The following is a 22,237-nucleotide window of genomic DNA, read 5'->3' as shown; positions in this document are numbered from 1 at the left end:
AAACTTGGCATCTGTAAGTTTCTGGATATACGACAAGCAACGTTTTCCCCAGAAAATGAATTGAACCCAAACACCAACTGGTCAATATCTGGATGACGATATTCCATAAATTCATAGGGACTGACCGGGAATCTAACGGAAACCAGGAAATTGCAATTTCGCTAACTGTAAGAGGAGTGTGGCCAGTCACGACACATCTTTCAAAAACTCGGTTGAATAGGGGCTCTTATGTCAGAATAACGCCTGACGGTCAAGCAGAAGGCCGATGGTCATGTCATGGCCATATAGTGGGAATAGCGTGAGATTAGCGAGATTTCTTGTGGCTATGAAAATGGTTTCGGCTTTTTTTTGTCAAAAGTTGTTGTCAAGTGCGTAGTTAAAGTTGTTTTCTTTAATGCTCATTGATGTCTTGTTTATCTTATTCTTCGTCATCTTCGTCTTCTTCCTTGACTTCTTGATGTCACAGAACTCCCACCAGTCCTGACATTACATGTGAATTAAGTTAATGAGTGAGTGAGTGAGTATGGTTTTACGCCGCTTTTAGCAATATTCCAGAATTTTCACTGCGTAGGACACCAGAAATTGGCTTCACACATTGTACGTATTTAGTTAATGTCAACATGATGAGGCGTATCTATGATCAGGCATATTCTCTTCTGAGACATATGTTTTCATATGTTTCAAATGTCCTTGTTACTAACCGCTGTATACGTTATTGTGGAATAAAACTGTACCTGCATCGCATAGACACTGTTGTACTATGCGTGGTGTTCATACGGGTTGTCTCAAAAGTTCAGTTCACTGCTTCCGGGTTCTTTCTCCATATGTCAAACAATGAAAATGATATAACCTTTGCACTGTGTTATTTTCAGTCATATTTCATTTCTCATCAATTCTTTTTTGTTAATTTCAAACGTGGTTTACCAAATGTTTAACACATGCAATATGGCATTTCAATAATAACGTATTAAATAAATGAATATTTGGCTGAATATTACGAAGCTTGAGGTGAATGTCTTCTTTCTGGCAACAAAATTGCTAACAATATGTATGGGAATAATAACTTGTTTGTGGCGAAGATTCCCAGCACCCGTCTTCAGACGACAAAAGTGCAAAATAAATCACATATACAACAATTTCTTGATCAACTGTATGATGCTTGGTTCGAAAAGTGTTATTTCTACAACTGTGAAAGCAGCTTACTATTATATTCAATAATTACACCAAGCAACACATATCTATTACAGACATTGTTTTTTGTATTTGTGAAATGAATTTGTAAGTGTATCAGTTATTTTAATATGATATTAAAAACTAGGATATCAAATAATTCAATTGAAACGTTAATGCTGTTGACGCATTGAAAATTAATATGGAGGCCCATCCGTGTAAGCCGCCGAAATTCGCTGTGCAGAATTGCCTTCCCTAGTCGTTACCAGGATCCACTGCCTGAGAGCATCTATCATAATGTCGATGCCTCGACAATCTTCCTCATCATTTGATTTCAACAACGTAATAATACACACGGCCTCATTCACGGCGTCATCACAAGGTTCCTTCTGAATACCCACCTGATCAGGGTTACGACCTTGGGGTGAATTAATCAATTAATTTGCATTTTTAGAAAAGAAAATAGAATTATTAAAAAACTGTACTTCCTGTTCTTGGTACGTTTGGATTGCACTGCGGATTTCTTTTAACTTTCTAAAACGTTTTGTTTGACTTATATCTTGATATGGAGCCATTTGTGGTATCCAGGGTTTGTCATTCAAGCTGATACGCAGTTTGACGGTCAATGGTGATCTTGTTCCCGTATGGTTTTCAAAAAGCTTCTCTCGACACTCGGTAGTGTTTACATTGTAAGTCATTGTTCGAAATTGAAACACCGCCACCTTGCGGGCTATTTATAGTCAGGGAATTGATGGATAGTTTGATAATAAGTGTAACGGTGAGGGGACACACATTTGTAAGAATAACGCGTGATACATGCCAGGGAATAGTGGCGCCTTTACCGAACTATTCTCACTGGGAAAGGACTTTTAACTGTGTCATACTCGAAATCGTATGTTTGAAGCATTTCATAAGTTACACGTGACAGCTGTCTGAGTAGTGCACGAGTTGTACATGGAACACCGTCAGTGTCTCTTTCCTTTCAGCACACATCGAGTGTTACTGAAGTTTGAAAATCAGATCTTAATAAATTGACCAAAGAGATTTATTTTTACTACACAACTTGTTCATATGCATTTGAAAAAAATGAAGGTAAGGTCGTCGACTATTATCTCTTCATTGCATATATATACTAGGGATGTCCCAATAATGTCACATGCATGTCCTAAATTATACGTTTGATGCGATATTCATATTGCGATATTCACATTGGCATGTCCACAGAAGCAGCTGGCATTGTTTTGTTTTATTGAATCTTCACCTCAAGAAGAAGATATTCTAGTACACATACATATTCCCATGCTTCCTTATATCACATGTCGTTCTCTCTATGACTATATATTCCCTTTGTACAGTGTGTCCTTCTTGGGTACCCCGTCCTTGTTACACCCCGGCTCGGTGCAGCAGTAGCTGCAGGTGAAGTCTTCGCTATCTGGGATTCCTGGCACAGGTGTCATACATTTGGCCTCAGTAGATGTTAGCTGCCACCATTTCGTCTCACAGTCGCTGGCTGAGACACAACTGGATATTGGACAATGAAAGAACGTGGCTGAATGATAGAGAACAGAATTTACATTGCTTTTTGCAACATACCAACATTATCGTCGTGGGGGAAACCATTAATTGGAACGTCTTGTTTCCGAACTTCTCGAAGTTCTGGTGGACACTGAATGATGGTATTCATTTTCGGCTGTCGCTGATACATTTACTCTCTCACATATATTGTTTCACTGATATTGAGACTGTATCACGCATACAATCTGACCTGTATTGACTCACATAACATACTGTCTCACTGATACTGAGACTTATCACGCATACAATCTCACCTGTATTGACTCACATAACATACTGTCTCACTGATACTGACTTATCACGCATACAATCTCACCTGTATTGACTCACATAACATGCTGTCTCACTGATATTGAGACTGTATCACGCATACAATCTCACCTGTACTGACTCACATAACATACTGTCTCACTGATACTGAGACTTATCACGCATACAATCTCACCTGTATTGACTCACATAACATACTGTCTCACTGATACTGACTTATCACGCATACAATCTCACCTGTATTGACTCACATAACATACTGTCTCACTGATACTGAGACTTATCACGCATACAATCTCACCTGTATTGACTCACATAACATACTGTCTCACCGATACTGAGACTGTATCACGCATACAATCTCACCTGTTTTGACTCTCATAACATACTGTCTCACTGATACTGAGACTGTATCACGCATACAATCTCACCTGTAATGACTCTCATAACATACTGTTTCACTGATACTGAGACTTATCACGCATACAATCTCACCTGTAATGACTCTCATAACATACTGTCTCACTGATACTGAGACTTATCACGCATACAATCTCACCTGTATTGACTCTCATAACATACTGTTTCACTGATACTGAGACTTATCACGCATACAATCTCACCTGTATTGACTCTCATAACATACTGTCTCACGTAAACTCACACAGATGGTCTCAGGCTTACCTTCTCAAGGGACACTCTGACCAAAGTGAACTTATTCATCAGCTGATATCCATAAAAGAACACTGAATTCATTATATTTTTTTAATTACATTTAATACGCTGTTTCGACTTTACATTTGTTTACACGGTGCTTCAAAATACACACTGGACATTAATGTATAAACAATATTAATATCAATATGATCAAACGTCAACGCATTAATATGTTCAACAGCAGCAAACTATGTAGACTTGAATATCTCCGTCACATTCAGTCCAACTTCAGTGAACCTTTTGTGCGATCCACAAACTCACTATTACCGTCTTTCCTGCAATAAACATACAGAAAGGGTTCATTGTATTATTTCAAAAATAATCCAGGCTAGCCCTAAATTAAGGATAACACTAAGAAGTTTATGGGGTTACATTTGCCAAAACGAGAGAACACTTATTCTGAAATCTCCGTGAACATACGCAACACGGCGCTGGTTTGTAGTGTTCTGCAGTTAAACTACCAAACATCCGTGGATAGTTTGAGATTAATTCGCGAATAACTAAAACCAGGCTTTATCTAAATCCACGAAGACATAGTGTGAATGGATTGCAGATAAATAAACACTTTTGGCATGATATTAATGATTCACGATTAACTTCACTGTGTCTCTTGTCTTGCACAGATGTGTATGTGTATGTACATGCATGTAGAGGTCTGATAGATATCACTGTGGCAATGTTGTTCACTGTTGATATATGTACCTGGATGAACTACACATTTGGAAAGACATTCTAATCAGTGTGATCACACAGTTGCTAACCTGACGTGCATTACTTCTACCAAGCTGATAGCTGACGTGGTGGATGCATGTCATCGATCCCAGTTGCGTGGATCGATGCTCATGAGGTCAATCACTGAATTGTCTGGTCCAGACTCGATTATTTTCCAGACCGCCGTCATATAGCTGGAATATAATATTGCTGGGTGCGGCGTTAAACAACAAACCGAACCAAAACCAAAACCAAGCTGATAATTACATAGGCTTTGTTTGTTTGTTTAACGCTGCACTCAGTGATATATAACAGCGGTCTGTAAAAAATCAAATCTGGACCAGACAATCCAGTAATTGACATCATGCGCATCGATATACACAATTGGGGTAGTATACGATGACATAAATCAAATTAGCGCGTCTGACCACCCGATCCCGTTAGTCGCCTCTTACAACAAGCAGGAGTTGCTGAAAACCAATTCAATCGCGAATCTTCACGGGACCAATATATATGCATTTGCATCAGGTACATTAATTTTAATTTCCATGTTATTTATATTAAAACCAAATATTAACCATGGACCCCTCTGTGGTTTTCATTTGCTGAGTGTTACATTGATTCAACAACGTTCTCCATGTACTGTGCAGGGTTCTACAATCAGGCAGATGGCCAATAAGGAAGCTAAATACTTTGTTTCACTTTGTGTGCGTGCATTGGAGTGTGAACCTTCACAGAGTGAGGGACAAACTGTATAAACGTCGGAGTTTGTGAGTATGCCATCTCCTTTCGAAATGGTATCAACAGAGTACTTCAAATTTAGTAGATATGTACCGAAACGCATTGAAAACCAACCAGAGGCAAACAGTATAATTGACGCTAAACTAACTGATATGTGGTGCAAGATCTTTCGTACGATGTCACTCGGATGAATTAGCTGAATATAAGTAGTAACAACCTTATTGGAAGGAACACAATGTTATTCATCTTCCCGAGGCAAGTGAGTTAACTGACTATAAAAGTCCTGTCTCCACCCTTGCCGAACTAGGCTGGTATTATGGAGTTAGATTTGGGCTGGGCTAACGAGTCTATGCATAGTCCAATCAAAATCGCGCACCAAAATCGAAATCCGGTTCGTAAACTGTCATGCAGATGTCGGTCGACTGCAGGATTTGCAAAGCATGTGCACCGCTAACTCGTTGTCAACAGATATTTTCTATATCTTTTTATGTTTTTAATCAAGGTGCTCACGTGATTTGATGCACTTCGCGATGTAAGACTCGTTTTATCACAATATACATCTTGATTATCGTCTTGACTGGGCGCCACCGTTTTGTTTGAAGCAAATGCAAGTGATACGAGAGGTTGAATTTGATTGGTCAATAGGAGAGGCATAGAGAGGACATAACTCGTAATAGCCACTGGTGGCGCTACGATCGAGCCCAGGAATTCCAGCCCAGTTCGGCAAGGGTGGAAACTGGACTTTTAAAGTCAGTTAACTCTCTTGCCTCGGGAAGATGAATGTTGTTGAACAGTAAAGGAAACGAACAAGAGGTCCAAAGACAAAGTCAGTATCGGGCATGATAACGTCTGATTGCAATGCATACTACACAACCCCTTCTCGTGGACCTTTGAGCAGCAGGAGCTGTGTTCTGTGATGATGACTCATACCGCCAACACCATCACACTTCTCCCGTCTCCACACTGTGGCCTCGGTGCTGAGGAGAAGCTACAGTGATGACTCGGGTGGCCTTTGAATACCTTCACTTTATACCCCATTTGTACCCCATGTCTGCACGAAAAACTAATTATACCTCGCATTTTTCGTGCTCTGAAATACCGTGTTTTAGAGAATGGTCGTTTTGTGTATTTGTGGTGACTCTCCAAGGATATCAACACTTAAAACCGCTTAAGTGTACCAAACTCCAAACCATGACGGGTATTCAATGTTCTATCACAGACAGTTTCATTCATGTTGGTTCGTTTTCAAAGCGGGTCAGATTAGTGTTGAATATAGCCTTATTCCATCAAGGTAATTTTCGGGACCGTTTATTGACAATGTTGATTAATAGGGATTATATAGTCACTTTCTCTCAAGTATTTGCAAATTAGAATTATTGGCACTATTTCATAACTATTTGTAATGTCTTGTAGTGACACTGTTATTATAACCTGTTATAAGTTTTGGATGTCAGCATTGATTCATCTATGCTGTGGTATACAGTTTACAACGTTCCCTATTCTAGCCCCGATCAACCGATCACAAATACCCGAGACAGACAAAATGTGCTTACATAATATTTACCTGTATCCAAACATGCGACATTTATATGTGGTAGATATTTACATAAAGTACATCAGAGCGCAGAACAGATACGAACCACACAGTTTAATAAACAGAGAATTGTTACATAACATATCCATATGTTCCTGCTAGAATAAAGCGCCTATACTGTATAACTGGTTGTATCAACAGTGTAAGCTCGCAAGGAAACCGGCTTAATTTCCCATCAGTAAACTCAATTTCACAAACATTGAATTTAATTTCCGAAAACAGTATTAATTAAAGGAATTATATAAAAGTATTTTAGTAATATTTTACAAACCTGTTATAAACAAATTACCGAAAAACGTATTTAATTAAATTATATTGACTTATATACTCTTCTCCTTTTCCTTTATTAATACTTGGACAATTTCATACTTATTGCTCCGAGGTTACCGGTTAATGACATCCTCGCAGGGCGTATATGCGTATATATATATTATATATATATATATATATATAGGATATTTATCTACACTATCGTGCATGTTTGAATGGAAACAAATTGTATATGAATAACTTTTATTTGCATGATAATTTATTCCTAATTTGGCAAAAAGTCCAAATCTGCACGATAACCGATAGAATAATTCTCAATAAATCAGTACCAGTAAACAATGTCTCGATTTCACAAATGACACTTATTACCTTCAACGAATCGACTGACTTATGTTAAATTATTTGTTTGTTGTTTAACGCCGCACTCAACAATATTAATATTCCAGCTGTAACCCAGACAATCCAGTGATTGACATCATGAGTCTCGATCCACGCAATTGGGATACGATGACATGCATCAACCAAGTCAGTTAGCCTGACCACCCGATCCCGTAAGTCGCCTCTTACGACACGCATAGTCGCATTTTATGGCAAGCATGGGTTGCTGAAGACCTATTCTATCCCGGATCTTACTGTTTAAAACGACGTTATAAAAATTCATATGCATATTCACGTCAATCATCGCATTATCAAATTGAAGACTTACTTGATGAAATATGTAACAAAGCCGTCCTCCTTGGATAACGCTCCGATCTGTCTTGCCGACACGCATATCTTGTCAGTCTGTAATAAAATTCATATTCGTATTGATGAAACATGTCGATTAATGCTGATTTACATTTTATCAGATATGTTCCACGTTTGTTTGTTTGTTTCTTTATTATTTGTTTATCGCCGCACTCAGCAATATTTCATCTATATGACGGCAGTCTGTGAATAATCGAGTCTGAACCAGACACTCCAGTGATTGACATCATGAGCATCGATCCACGCAATTGGGATCGATGACATGCATCAACGAAGTCAGCGAGCCTGACCACCCGATCCTGTTAGTCGCCTCTTACGACACGCATAGTCACTTTTTACGGCAAGCATGAGTTGCTGAAGACCTATTCTACCCCGGATCTTCATCGGTCCACGAAAGTATTACTCTTCATAGGAACCTTATTCAAAAACTTTGAATGCCTCTCAGATTTCTTGTTCTGTAAAACAAGTGTTACATGACAATAAATTTAACTAATTTGAACGACCTTCCTAAGGTGAACTTTTTCGGGTCTTACACTGGAATGATACAATTGAGGAGGTACCGCTGGGCGGTCAAAGGTATTGCAAGTAATACTTGCAATCCCGTGTTGATTCTGTGGTAGTAGTTGTTCATTCACGTAGGAGTCGAGAAAAAGAGGATCGAAGGTGAGACTCGATGACGTGGCTGATTGCGTGTCATCAAAAACTCGATGGCCCGGATGACTGTTCATTCAGAGAGAGTGAGGGAGAGAGATAGAGTTAAAGTTTAACGTCGTATCGGCATTATCTCAGCCATATAGCAACAGTAGCAGTAGTAGAAGTAGTAGCTGTTGCGTTAGATTGTGTCAAATACAACCTATTTGCATCAAAAGATGCGGCTTGCACCCCTTCAACTGCTATGATTGTTTATGTCGGTCCAGCGCCAGAACTATGCTCAAAAACAACAACAGCAAACATACTAAAATAAATAAATAATAAAAAGAATAATAATACTGTTTGATTAAAGTGGAGACTCTTTATGATAGAATTGTTTTGTGCACTTTTGCACACATTTATTTGTCTGATGATCCTCTTGTGAAGCATGTCAAGACTCATGATGAAAAAAGGCATTCCACAGTCTCCTAACCATGCCAAGTATGTGTACGATCATTTTGTAACCGTCTTCTTTGGAAAAGGCCCGTGTACAGTCTCAGACGTATCCAGGCCAACAAGCCTGATCTTGTCCTTAAATCCACTGAAAACATGTTTATTGAATTTTCTGTCCCTTTTCACACTAATGTGATTGACAAGATTCAGGAAAAGCATGGCAAATATGCAGACCTCGCTTTCGAAATGTCACGCTTGCATCCCAAGTACCAAGTCGTCCGACTCCCCATTGTTCTCGGTGCCTTAGGTTTGGTACCTCCTAATCTGTTAACTGGCATTGGGAGAGTACCGGGTTCGCTACCAGGAATACATCCCTTCTGACAATCTGGGTAATACAGAAGGCTGCAGTGTTGGGGAGTGTCCACATTCTCCGAAAAGTTCAGGGTGGGTTCGACAAGGCAGCGCTTCCTGGGAGAAGTCCCATTCGCTGTCTGGGCTGCGTGGAGAGGGGGTAAGGGCCCTGAGCTGATGGTGAACCTAAACAGCCTGACTGTGCCAGGATCACCAAACCCTCTTTGCAGCATTTTTATTTTTTTATCTGTACATCATCATCATCATCATCATCATCATCATCATCATCATCATCATATCCATCCATCCATCCATCTTGCATTTTAATAACAAAAAAGATATACAGCACATGCTGGAATGAAATCCACACATCACTGGGGGCTTTAAGAAGAATTTAATGAAAACTCGTTCACATGCCCTAGTTATGTACAAATGTAGGTAATTTCTTCGTTAAACTCATACTTACAAAGACGAGTGATGAGTGAGCATCCCTTTGTAGACATATTACAGTCAGTTAGCTACATTTTCAAAGGGAAGAATATTTTCGGTTTCACGTTGTCGGGTTCTTTGTTTGACACCAATGAAATCATATAACCCACATATTAGCTGTTACAGTCAACGGGTTAATCGTTGAAATGGCTTCAATGAATTAAGATAATGTTCATTAGTTGTTTCAGTACCTTTTGAAATTCTTTGTCAAACGGAGATCCGTCGGGCTCCGTCGCTCCGCTTGCACAATGTACACTGATGGAAGATGCACACATTAGTTGAGGAAACACACCAAACAATATTAGAATATGCGTATAAATTAAGAAACATGTTTGATTGTATACACGTTTTGGTTCTCCCAAAATGTATTTTTACCATTTAACTTTTCATGTCACCCCTAATACAAGCGACAAGTGTCACCAACAGCGATAAAATATGCTTTTTGAGATATAATTTTAAGACTTGAAATGTATGGAGATATACAATACCGGTGAGTACACTGTAAATCCGCGTAACATGCCGGTTATATTCAGTTAGACAAACTGTTGAGTCCTATTGTTAAGGGAGTATTTCTTGTGACGAAGGATGGAAATAATAAAGTGACCCTCGTTACACTCCAAGGCACTACTCACTGGAATGCTTCTCCCGGCTGCACACCGATTTTATCGAAAGTATTTGACTCATCCAAGACGTAGGGGATTTTCCCAGCAGCTGAAACACGAAGTTGTGACCAGGAATTGAATCTGATTAAACCGTCCACATCAACAACCCTAGTCGCACAGTTGTCAACAATAAGTATTACACTCAATTCTTCTTTGTGTATTTCATCGCCCGACGGTTTGTGTGACGGAATGATCACAACTGCCGTTTAAAAGACAAATGTTGATGAGTGAGTGAGTTGGGTTTAACGCCGCTTTTAACAATAGTCCGGTTATATCAAGGCGTGTCAGCTTAATGTGGGAGGAAAGCCCGAAGTGATACAGGTCTCAGACGTTTACCACTTCCGTGAAACCCACGAGCACGGGTATGGTGCTGACAAACCTAGAAACATAATCGGGGTGAACCGGGAACCGACAATCATAGGTTTCTGGGTATTCGAAGGTATGTGACGAATATTATTGCAGCAATCTCAGTGCAACCGTCAAATACGTACCGACATGAGACAAGAACACCTACAGTACACCCATCAAATACTTACTGACATGAGACAAGAACACCTACAGTACACCCATCAAATACTTACTGACATGAGACAAGAACACATACAGTACACCCATCAAATACGTACCGACATGAGACAAGAACACATACAGTACACCCATCAAATACTTACTGACATGAGACAAGAACACCTACAGTACACCCATCAAATACTTACTGACATGAGACAAGAACACATACAGTACACCCATCAAATACTTACCGACATGAGACAAGAACACATACAGTACACCCATCAAATACGTACCGACATGAGACAAGAACACCTACAGTACACCCATCAAATACTTACTGACATGAGACAAGAACACCTACAGTACACCCATCAAATACTTACTGACATGAGACAAGAACACCTACAGTACACCCATCAAATACTTACCAACAATATAGGCTTGTGCTGATGTGACCCCGTTATCCGCCTTACACACATAGATTCCAGTGTGTGCCCTGAAGTTGGCAGGGCTTATTCCCTTCAGGATCATCTCTCCATCTCCGTATATCACGTGTGTGCTGTCGGTAATGAAGGGCGGCTGGCCAAGTTTACTCCATATGATCTTTGGTCGAGGATCTCCACTGGCATTGCATCTGAGTCGTGCGACCCCATTGACGTCCATTGGATCAACCACTACAACCTGGTGGTCCATGCTTATAGCAACTGGAGCTGTGGTAGGAGGTGATATTGGGTTACCGTTTGCGTATCGCCCATATCACAATTAACCATTCATAAATGTCGAATGAGACCGACGTGGTCAACTCGGCTCTGGAAGAGCGGGAAGGCATGACCATAACATACATGCGTCTGTCGTGTCATTTATATAGGCGTTAGGTTTAAACAAGTGTTTAAACAAGAGTCAAATTTGCCATAAGCTGGCTTTATCACAGTTTGTCAGTGACATCAGACACGCATATGAATAACTTAAAAGTCAAAGCGGCAACATCGTTAACTTCATCTCCTCCAACTCGACATGTCGCTCCAAGGAAGCCACCGACAGATACCCTGGCACCAGTGTTATGACTACCAGTTAGGACATATGTGTTGATAAACCCAGTGACAAAAATAACACGATAGTGTTGGCCTCGGTTTTGGAGTGAGTTGGGTTAACGCCACTTTTAACAGTATTCCAGGTATATCACGGCGTGTCAGCTTTACGTGACAGGAAAGTCCGAAGTGATGCAGGTCTCAGACGTTTACCACTTTGGTGAAATCCCCGAGCACGGGTAAGGTGCTGATAGACCTAGAAATAATCGGGATGAACCGGAATTCGTCGTTTGATCATAGGTTTCTGGCGTGCCCCTGGGACGCTCAACTGTGCTCTAATACAGATACTCGATCTGGAACTTCTGGTAGCTCGATATATCATACAACTTTGCAACAAAAGTGGTCTGGTCAAACTTACACGTGTTATCAGTGTAAAAGGAGTAACAATTATAAATTATATATTATAGAGAGTTTGAATATTGAAACGTATTAATTTACTACCTGGTGTCGTGGTTGGTGTTGTTGTCGTAGTTGTAGTAGTAGGTGTTGTTGCCGTGGTAGCAGTAGATGTAGAAGTGGGTGGGATAGCAGTTGTGGTTGTAGTAGGAGTGGTTGTGGTTGTAGTGGTGGTTGTGGTTGTAGTTGGATTGGTTGTGGTTGTAGTTGTGGTTGTAGTAGTGGTGGTTGTAGTTGGGGGTGTAGATACAGTGGTTGGTGCGGTCATAGTCGCAGTTGTAGTAGGTATAAGTGTCGTGATGACTGTTGTAGGTGTAGTGGTTGTAGTTGTCGTGGTAGTGGGCGTCGTCGGGACAGTAGAGGATGTTGTGGCTGTCGCCATCACTGTAGTCGGAGATGTTCCTGAAACGCACAAATATACGTCAAACACCACAATCAGAAGATGACCAAGAGCCAACGAATATATTGCAGTTCGTGTTTTCCAAATACCAAACAGTGGCTAGTTTTATTATGCTTTAGTTTTATATATGAAATTGTAGCACGATTACGATTAACAGTACAGTTTTGATTTACGCTAACCAGTTTCTTATGGACATATTACGGTAATCTTTTACGACAAAAGATTTAACTCATTTTACGTTTACGACAGTCCAACACCATCACGGCCGTCCTATGATACAGAGATCATATTGCTATATGTATATACAGTCATGCTTATGCTACTGTCGGCCGCGTCATACCAAACGGCGTTAAAAGATGGTACCCTGTCTGGCGCTCGGCATTAAGGGGCTAAAACAAGGACTGGTCGGCTCGGAGTCAGTATACTGTGTCTGAGTGGGGTATTCATGTTAAACTGTGGCATAGTATCGCAGTGAGCTACCACTATAAATCGGCATCAGTCCGGACTAGTACAAGCAGACACACACACACACACACACACACACACACACACACACACACACACACGTGGCTATATGAGTGCAATAATCTTGGACGCGACGTTAAATCCCATTTCACCTCACCTCACCTCACCTAACCTCACCTCATCGGAATAGTGCAGTGGACTGTCCTTTCAGCAGAGATGTCATATGATTATGGAACGTGTTTTGTTGCTTGCATATATATAGATGTATTCACTTCGTTAACGAACAGGAACGATGCGTATCCATTCCATAACCTTACACTATGTCATTGCATTTACATGCAAATAATAGGGAGTAGTCTGTCTCTGACTCTGAACTCTTATTCTCTCACCGCCCAGCCCTTACTGTCATACAAAAGCCTTAATGAAGCAAGTCTAGATTTTTCTCAGGTTCTGAATCTCCCATCATTGAGGCTCTTTTTCAATTTAAAAGGCCTTGTTTGTTTCTATCAAAATTATATAATTTCAAAAACTAAGCGTTAGCCTTAATAGGGATTTACGACCTCAGTAATTTCAATCTCGTAATCACATGTGTTGGTCTGTGTGCTATATAACGCCGCATCCAGCAATATTCAAGCTATATCACGCGGTTTGTAAATAATTGAGTCGGGACCAGACAAACCAATGCCTCTAAAGACAAGTGATTGATAACATGACTAACATTCCACGCCGCCAGGCTACAAAGACACACAATCAAACCGGTATCCGTGCCCCGCCACCATTCCAGTCGTGTCGTACGACAGGGAGAGGTTTCTGGGGGTTATTCTAACCCTGGTCCCCATGGGATCTAAGTAGTATCTTCAGCATGGTGTACCTGCCGTTGACGACGTAGCAGGGGATGTCGTTGTGGAACTGCCAGGTGACGTGATGCTGGTGACGTTGACGTCAGCGTTACATAAATCTGTATCACAACAGACGCTGTGTTGCTGAGAACAAGACTGGAGAAAACGCGAAATGTGTAAAACACAAATTTGGTAAAGTCATACATTCAATTCGTCATCATTATTTCATTTTCGCCGGTACTCTAAGAATTAAATAATATATTGCATATTATTATTATCCTTCAGCGAATAACCATATGTTAAAATATAGTCATAATGTTGGCTTGGAATTTTGACATGAACAACAATTGTTTAGTTGGTTTTGTCATGAACACCTTGAATGCTTAAGAGCGGAGTCACATTTATCCTTAGTTATAAAGAACACATTGCAGTTTCGTCAAAGGTGTCGAATTTCGCATCCCAAAGGCGCCAATAAGAAGAAGAAGAAGAATAAATAAATAAATAAATAAATAAATAAATAAATAAATAAATAAATAAATAATACGTTAGAGTACCCAATTCAACCCAACTCTGACTCTTGATACGTCCTCACGACACCCAGGCTCGCGAGTTTCACCACAGTGATAAACATCGGGTTTTCCTCCCACATTATACAGACACGCTGCGTTAACCTCAATCCACACTCTCTCCATGTTAACACGGTCATTGTCCCATGTCATCAATGGCACAGATTCAGAATATTCCACAAACGGACATCTATCGTTCAGGACCGGTGGTACCACAAAAAAACATATTATTAATTCAAAACATATGTACAGAAAATCTTATTAATTCGCAGCAAATAGTCTGACTGTTTTTGGATGTTGGTCAATGGGTGCAGGACATGAGCCTTGTGAATTTGTTGATAAACTAAAATCGGTGGAGAATTGTTGGGCCTGGAGTAGATTGTAGTGTAGAGGTGGATGACATCTAGTTATTACTACTTACCGTATTCTTAGCACAGCTGAGTTCGTAAAATGTTAGTCCGAACATATTCTTTACATCCACGGAGCATTGCTGGAAACAAAGGAAGTCAGTATACCAGAAGTTAGAATGTCAGAACGCGGAGGAGAGACAGGTGGTGTGGTTACAGATGGAGGGAATAGAGTGCCTGTGTGCAGCTTGTCTCGACTCATCCTGAGTTCGACTCCCCACATGGACATGGTGACTAACAACCCCTGGTGACCCCCGTCATGCTGACTGCCTCCGTGGTCTAGTGGAAAGAGTGTCTGCTCGGAAAGCGGAAGATCCGGGGTTCGATCCTCCGCCGCTTCGTGCCATAAGAAGTTAAAAGATGGTACTTGTTGTTACGCTGCCTGGCGTTCGGCATTAAGGGGCTAAAACAAGGTCTTGTCGGATCCGAGTTGGGTATTAATGTATCTCCTTGGGCTAGCACTATAAAACCGACATTAGTCAGGACGAGTACAAGCAGCCACACACACACACACACACACACACACACACACACACACACACGTCCCTATGTACATGCTGAACGCAACGTTAAACCTGATTTGACTTCACCTCACATCATGTAATCCGTCATGTATTTCCTGGAATCTAGTCAAAAGGTACGAGTGTGATTTTATCGCCGCTTTTAGCAACATTCTGGCAATATCTCGGGAGGGGAATTCATAAGTGGGTTTCATATGCTCTGCGTGTGAATCTAAACAGGTCCTCCGGCCTTATGAGCGAACTCTATTCAAGAACTCGCCACTTGGCAACCCCAGTGCTCCAAAAAGTAGGATCCATGAGCTTGATACGCTGATTAGATGGTACGTCTTAATGCTCGTTAAAACGGGGGCTGGGAGTTTAATACAGTTCATGATCTGAGGGTTGACGACAAACTGATGGGCGAAAAGTAAATGTTGAACTCACTTCGTCAGCACCACACACGTCAACCTCGTCACATTCATCTGGATGTTGGACTCCAGAGCACTTCATACAAAACTTCATGCCGGGTTTCTTGATGTCTACAACACATAACAGCCATGTCAAGTCCTGTATGCTGTAGTGAGTGAGTGAGTGAGTGAGTGAATGAGCGAGCGAGCGAGCGAGCGAGCATGCATTATTCCAGCAATATCACGGCGGGGGACGCCAGACATGGGCTTCACACATTTTACCCGGGCAACGTAGGAAATCGAAGCCGGGTCTTCGGCGTGACGAGTGAGCACTTTAAGTACTAGACTTGCATTGAGTTACATGGATTTGTACAAATAATCAGTTATATCACCCTTCTCACCGTGATGCAGGAGGAAACCAAGTCCTTGAAGACACTCACCTACATAGTACCGACATAACTGGGGAAGCTGGGGTTTGAACCACCAATCATACGCCTAGTGGCGTCCATTGAGTCTACCCATTAATAAGGGCGGTCGGGTAGCCTAGTGGTTAAAGCGTTCGCTCGCCACGCCGAAGACCCGGGTTCGATTCCCGAAATGGGTGCATTGTGTGATATTGCTGGAATATTGCTAAAAGCGGCGTTAAAGCATACTCACTCACCCACTCACTCCTATTAATAAACCAGTATCTCATACTATCACACTGTACCTATACCACCGCACAGTTTGGCGTTACAGAAGTCGTCGGTGCAGCATTCTGTGCAGGTATCTGGCTGGTCCGCTGTGTACGCTGTGTCCGCTGAACGTCTGGTGGACGGACATTGCTAGATAGGAGATGGACATGAACAGAGAAATTATAATGAACAGTTATATCTTCGCTATCAAAATAATGTTATCAACATGATATACGCATAAATCTCGGATGGGACTCCACCCCAAAAGAATTCGAATTTGTACTATACTAAGAAAGTGTAATCTCAAATATAACATTTGTTTCAGTTGACCACTTTCTAAATGACATTGTCTATTCGTTGTTCCTAATGTCAACCATTGACGTGTCTCGACCAGACTCAATTATTCACAGGCCGACATGATATGTTGATACATAGACTAATGCGTCAACCACATTCATACACTCAAATACAATACACATTATATATTGTTCCGTGTGTGAAATTGACAATGTTCAGTTCAAGAAATGTAGCTAGCAGACACAAGTGTTATTGAAGGAACCTGAATCAAAATTGCTGGGACTGTCTCTGTGCCCGAGCCAAACCCCCTTTAACTATGTCAACAGGGTAAGATATTCATAATGAATTCTACCATGGCATTGAAGAATGCTTGATTCTGATTGGTTAAAAAGAGGTTTCCTACGGAAACCCCCTTTAAATTTATTAAGTCTTTTCATCAAAACATCGTGCGTATGTATACAACGATGGCCTATATATCGATCCATAAAAGATCGCTGCCGATAACCCATCATTCGATCTCGGATCACTTACGGATGTTTGTGGTGATGATTTGACTTGCAAGAGGTTACCCTGACTGCTTTGACGATGAGATGTCAATGGATGAGATGGGAACACCCAACTAAAGCGCTCAAAATTAAAATAAAGAGGTATCTACTCTACAGTGGGGCACAGTAGGTTTATCTCCCAAATATAAACACATTGAACGTCTCCCAACTAATGACATGAAATACAGGACAGGCAACTGTTTGGCGCCAGGCTTCAACCAGGTACTTTGTTACAGATGACTCTGGACAGTTTGTTTCTGTAACACTTGTGAGTGATGATGTCAAGGTACTCACATCTGTCGACATACAGCCTGATCTGTACTGTGTTCCACCATTCAGACCGCCGTGCTCCGCCGTGTAACACTCCTGGAGCAAGACGGACATATCACCAAAACTGTTCTCTGTTGTCATGGATTCTCAATCATTGACTATCCCAAACGTGGATGGACGATGTACTGTGTCCACATGATGCACGCGTGTACACGGCATGGTAAGAAGTTTGTGAAATGATACATTTGAAGAAATATTATATTTATATCTATTTCAGCTATTTATTTACATGATGCATTCCCGACATTATTGCCCGCATGGAGGAAATTGTTGAAATGAACATAAAGCAGCGTAGTTCGAGAGATTAATAATTACGTCACCGCTGTTAGTATCAACCCGCTTAATTTACATCCTAGAGGCAATACCATACAATCAGTACAGTGGGAGTTTTATGAAGCCCACCAGTAACTTCCTTGATATTATGTTCAGTCGAACCTATCTTTTACATTTATAATATGAGGGCCACTTTATGAATATTATGATATTCCAGTGGTGGGAAGGGTCCCTGTAGGCATCGAAGACCCCCATGGGTAAACTTGGGAAAGCAATCAGATCTAGAACACCTTCCTCTGTGGATTTGCTGTACAATCGTTAACTCATACAAACATTTCACGTTTCCTTTGGATTGGTTAATCCTTTATTAATTAACCGTTCAGGGTTTTACGAAATAAAATATAAAAGAACGAAATGTATCATAAATTAATAAGACAAGAAAATGCGTGGGTGGCTGTTACTGACGGCATACGGTCTCATATTGGGTCAGTATCAACCATCTTGGACTTTTGCTGACTGTATACGGGCTCCTGTGGGGTCATATGTTCTGCTCTCTGATTGGTCAATCTCACTTTGGGGCATAATTAGTGTAAATATACATACATGTGTATACATGTATGTAAATCTGCTATGCGTTCCAACACCCACCTCACATACTTCACATAGAAATTCTGGTAATTCTGTATGCAAGGACATTAATCTGTTTTTTAATCACATTCACTTTTCCCCAAAATTAAAACAGTTGTATTTGGCCTAAATATGTCCGAAGTGTTACCTTGTTTCGTTTTGTCGCTGCCTGTGTATCTGACTGCATTTCGTAACGTTATGACAGGTCAGGCAGACACTAAACAAACGTGACGTCTAACAGCCATGGGTTAGGGTAGCTTTCCTTTGATAAAGGACAGTTACTCGAGCAGACAGACAGATGGAATGCCACGGAAATCAAGTAGAAACAGTTTGTGTAGGCAGTTGTTTTGCCTATATCTAGTTACGCCACTGCACGAGAAACAGGCTTCATTTGGTACTATATTGACTGTTGTCACCGTCCGACTGACACGTTACTTACCTTCTGACGTAATACATATTAATGCGCACATTCCCGTCAAACAATGTTTAGGTAATGTTTGTGAGAGATGGGAAGAGATTTTTAGAGCACAAGGCTCGCTAAATACAATATTTATTCCTAATAGAGGATATTTACCATCCCCAAACACACTCGCGTGATAACCTCTATAGACCTGGTGAGGTAGTCCTGTGGCTACAGCAGTGACTCGTCACAGCAAACGTCCGGGTTCGGTTCCCCGTACGGGTATAAAATGACTTTAGCTGAAATATTACTGATGCGACGCATACCCCAACTCAGTCAGCCGCACACTGGCTTGTGGCTATATGTGCCTGTCTGATGTGCCTACGTGTGCTGGCCTACCTCGTTTGGTCCACACCTGGTGATGAGGCCACAGACAGCTGGCTCGAACACCTTGTCGCATGTGAAGCACCAAGGTCCGGGAGCTGACAGACAACACAACACACAGCATGATCTTGAAGAGCTTCAAACACTGCACATAGTAACATTTCAGCATTGACAAGCCAGGCATTTCGTTTTTACCTTGTTTTTCTACATTCCGTGGATTAGGGATCGGAAACCGCTAAACGTAATAAATTTGAAAAAAAACTGTCAAATTTTATTGAATCTGAATATGTTATTGTGATTTGGGTAGATAACACCTTTTTTGCTCTATGTAAGATTTAGTATGTAGAAATGTGACGAGTAATATTTTTTCATTATAGGCCAGTGACTATTTGACTGTATCCTAGTTCGAGCGTCAGTGGAAATATCAGTACACTACATATCGTACCTGACGGCGTAGTTTTAATAGTAGAGGTAACAGTAGTCGTTGTGGTCGTTGGAGTTGTTGTAGTTGTGGTGGTCGTTGTGGTGGTCGTCACTGTAGTTGAAAAAGTGAGTGAGTGAGTGTGGTTTAACGCCAAGTTGAAGATGACAAGATTATCAATTGAGAATGGAATAACTTACAAAGGGAGATGACTTAATAACTTCACTGCGGATGAACTGTTTCATTCCAAGTATCACATATTTGTCCGACTCCCAAACTTGAAATACATGTCATTCGTCTTGAAATGGAAACGGCGTTCATTCATTATTCAGTTTGATCAATATTTACCAGAACAACTTCAATTTGTTTTTTTGCACATTCTTCTAAACTGGATTTAGTTGTCACGGAAGCATGTGACGTCATCCTCTGTACCTTGACGTCATATCAATTGAGAGTGACGTAGTTATCTGTGGGATTTCACGTACACGGTGGCACTATGGAACATTTGTGATGGTGTCATATTTTACAATATCGATGTGCTCCCTTTGGGGGTGTGTTTGAATATTTGAATCCCGGACAATTCATTTGGAAACGACGGTGTTTGCCTGTACAGTTCATCTCCTTAACCATAGGGTGAAATATGTGTCGTTGTTTCCGTTGACAGAACATGCTCATAATGCCAATCATATCTTACAAACCATCTCATGTTGTGTGTGCAGCGACAATCATCAAGAAGGTTTACCTGGCGTGCTGGGCAGAGATGACGACGTCTTGGTGATGTTGACGTCAATGTTGCACACGTCTGTGTCACAGCAGGCGCCGTGTTGTTGAGCACACCCCTAGAGAGGAAGTGGTGACCACTAGTAGCATATACATGCACATGTATTTACACTCAAATACCAGAGTCGGTGACATTTACTCCTCGTCACCAAGTTTCAACCATATGTTATGAAGTAATTACTTATTTGGTAAGAAATGCAATAAGCGTAAAATTCAAACTTAGAAAACAAACATGAGATAGAGTATCTCAACTGCAAAAGAAAGTATATACATATGGAAATCGGATTTAACCAACCAATTATGTACAACTTTATCAAACCGCTACAAGGCTGACATCAGGGGCCGAAACACTGCTTATTTAAGGTAAAGAACACAAATATGACACCCGTGAAAATACACCACCATCGAATAACCAGTTCTAGTTTGTTTCAGTTGAGCCACCATTTACATGGCTGTCTATTTCTTATGTCAGATAATTTTGTCAAAACTGTGCGTTATTTCTCTAATTAAGAAATCATTTCCAAATATGAAAAATTCATAAAAGTGAGATATGACATTAAAGCATACGTGTTTAATGTTTACGGTAAGCTAAGTAGTCAATATCAATAATTACTCAGTAGCTCCTTTCACTTGATCAACTGAAAATCTTATTTCAGACAACGGTCATCAAGGATCAATAACAGCGCTTCATATCGACCATGCGCTTGTCTCGAAGTGCGGATAACTCGACTTCGTTACCCTGTCCCAGGACTTAACGTCTTAACGAGGTTTGTATGTGGTCACTTACCGCTTTCTGAACACAGCCGAGTTTGTAAAATGTTATTCCGAAATGCTTGATTGAGTCCACGGCACATTGCTGTAATGAAAGGAGTTACTCAAATAGTGAGTACAAGTGATTGGTGTGATCAGGAATGTTATCAGGAATACAGTTTGTATTAATATATGTAAACTACGCCAAATTCCTAAGATATGATACGTTCGATACGGAAACACATCATATTAATCATATTATAGATTCGGGGCAGGGGGTAGTCTTGTGGTTAAAGCGTTCGCTCGTCACGCCAAAAACCCGGGTTCGATTCAACATACTGGTACATTGTGTGAATACTATTTCTGGTCTCCCCCGCCGTGATGTTGCTGGAATGCTGTCAAAAGCTGCGTCAAATCATACTCACTCTTTCATGTAATTTATTCTGAAAATATTTGAAGTTTAAGACATAGTTTCAAAAACGAAACTTAAGAAACCGCCTGGGAGTAAAAATGGAGGAGTGAACGGCCACACATATAATATAGCAAGTTATCAAGTTATCAAGTTATAGTTACATTATCTATTATACTATCAATGATATAAGAAATTGTTTAATGTAGTATGTCAGAAGATGATTTCCAAACCAAATCTGTGATGATGATGATGATGATGATGAGGATCGATTTCTCTGATCAGTGCAATGTTAAAGTTAAGTCCATGACCAAGATGTGATATTGATGAGAACATAAGGTGTACACCCACTTATTATAATAAAAATAGTGTTTATGTTTTCAAAA

General features: G+C 40.6%; 1 protein-coding gene across 1 annotated transcript in view; it reads right to left on the bottom strand.

Annotated features, from left to right (window-relative positions):
- Positions 1-3,921: 3,921 nt before the first annotated feature.
- The window catches only part of LOC139461011 (mucin-2-like), a 31,158-nt gene continuing 12,842 nt past the window's right edge, over positions 3,922-22,237 (bottom strand). Inside the window, exons 14-28 of the mRNA XM_071242482.1 lie at positions 21,480-21,548; positions 20,655-20,751; positions 19,937-20,026; positions 19,507-19,589; positions 17,772-17,843; positions 16,671-16,785; positions 15,999-16,093; positions 15,069-15,137; positions 14,114-14,237; positions 12,423-12,779; positions 11,322-11,603; positions 10,351-10,429; positions 9,910-9,973; positions 7,755-7,831; positions 3,922-4,007 (exon numbers count right to left, since the gene is read on the bottom strand). Coding sequence (XP_071098583.1) covers positions 3,950-4,007; positions 7,755-7,831; positions 9,910-9,973; positions 10,351-10,429; positions 11,322-11,603; positions 12,423-12,779; positions 14,114-14,237; positions 15,069-15,137; positions 15,999-16,093; positions 16,671-16,785; positions 17,772-17,843; positions 19,507-19,589; positions 19,937-20,026; positions 20,655-20,751; positions 21,480-21,548 — 1,731 coding nt within the window. The 3' untranslated portion in view covers positions 3,922-3,949. The remainder of the gene's footprint in view (positions 4,008-7,754; positions 7,832-9,909; positions 9,974-10,350; positions 10,430-11,321; positions 11,604-12,422; positions 12,780-14,113; positions 14,238-15,068; positions 15,138-15,998; positions 16,094-16,670; positions 16,786-17,771; positions 17,844-19,506; positions 19,590-19,936; positions 20,027-20,654; positions 20,752-21,479; positions 21,549-22,237) is intronic.

The sequence above is a fragment of the Haliotis cracherodii genome, unplaced genomic scaffold (genome assembly GCF_022045235.1).
Source record: "Haliotis cracherodii isolate W230 unplaced genomic scaffold, xgHalCrac1.p SCAF_14, whole genome shotgun sequence".
NCBI lineage: Eukaryota > Metazoa > Mollusca > Gastropoda > Lepetellida > Haliotidae > Haliotis > Haliotis cracherodii.
The sequence above is the reverse complement of the archived record's forward strand: the minus strand, read 5'-3'. Positions and strand labels throughout refer to the sequence as shown.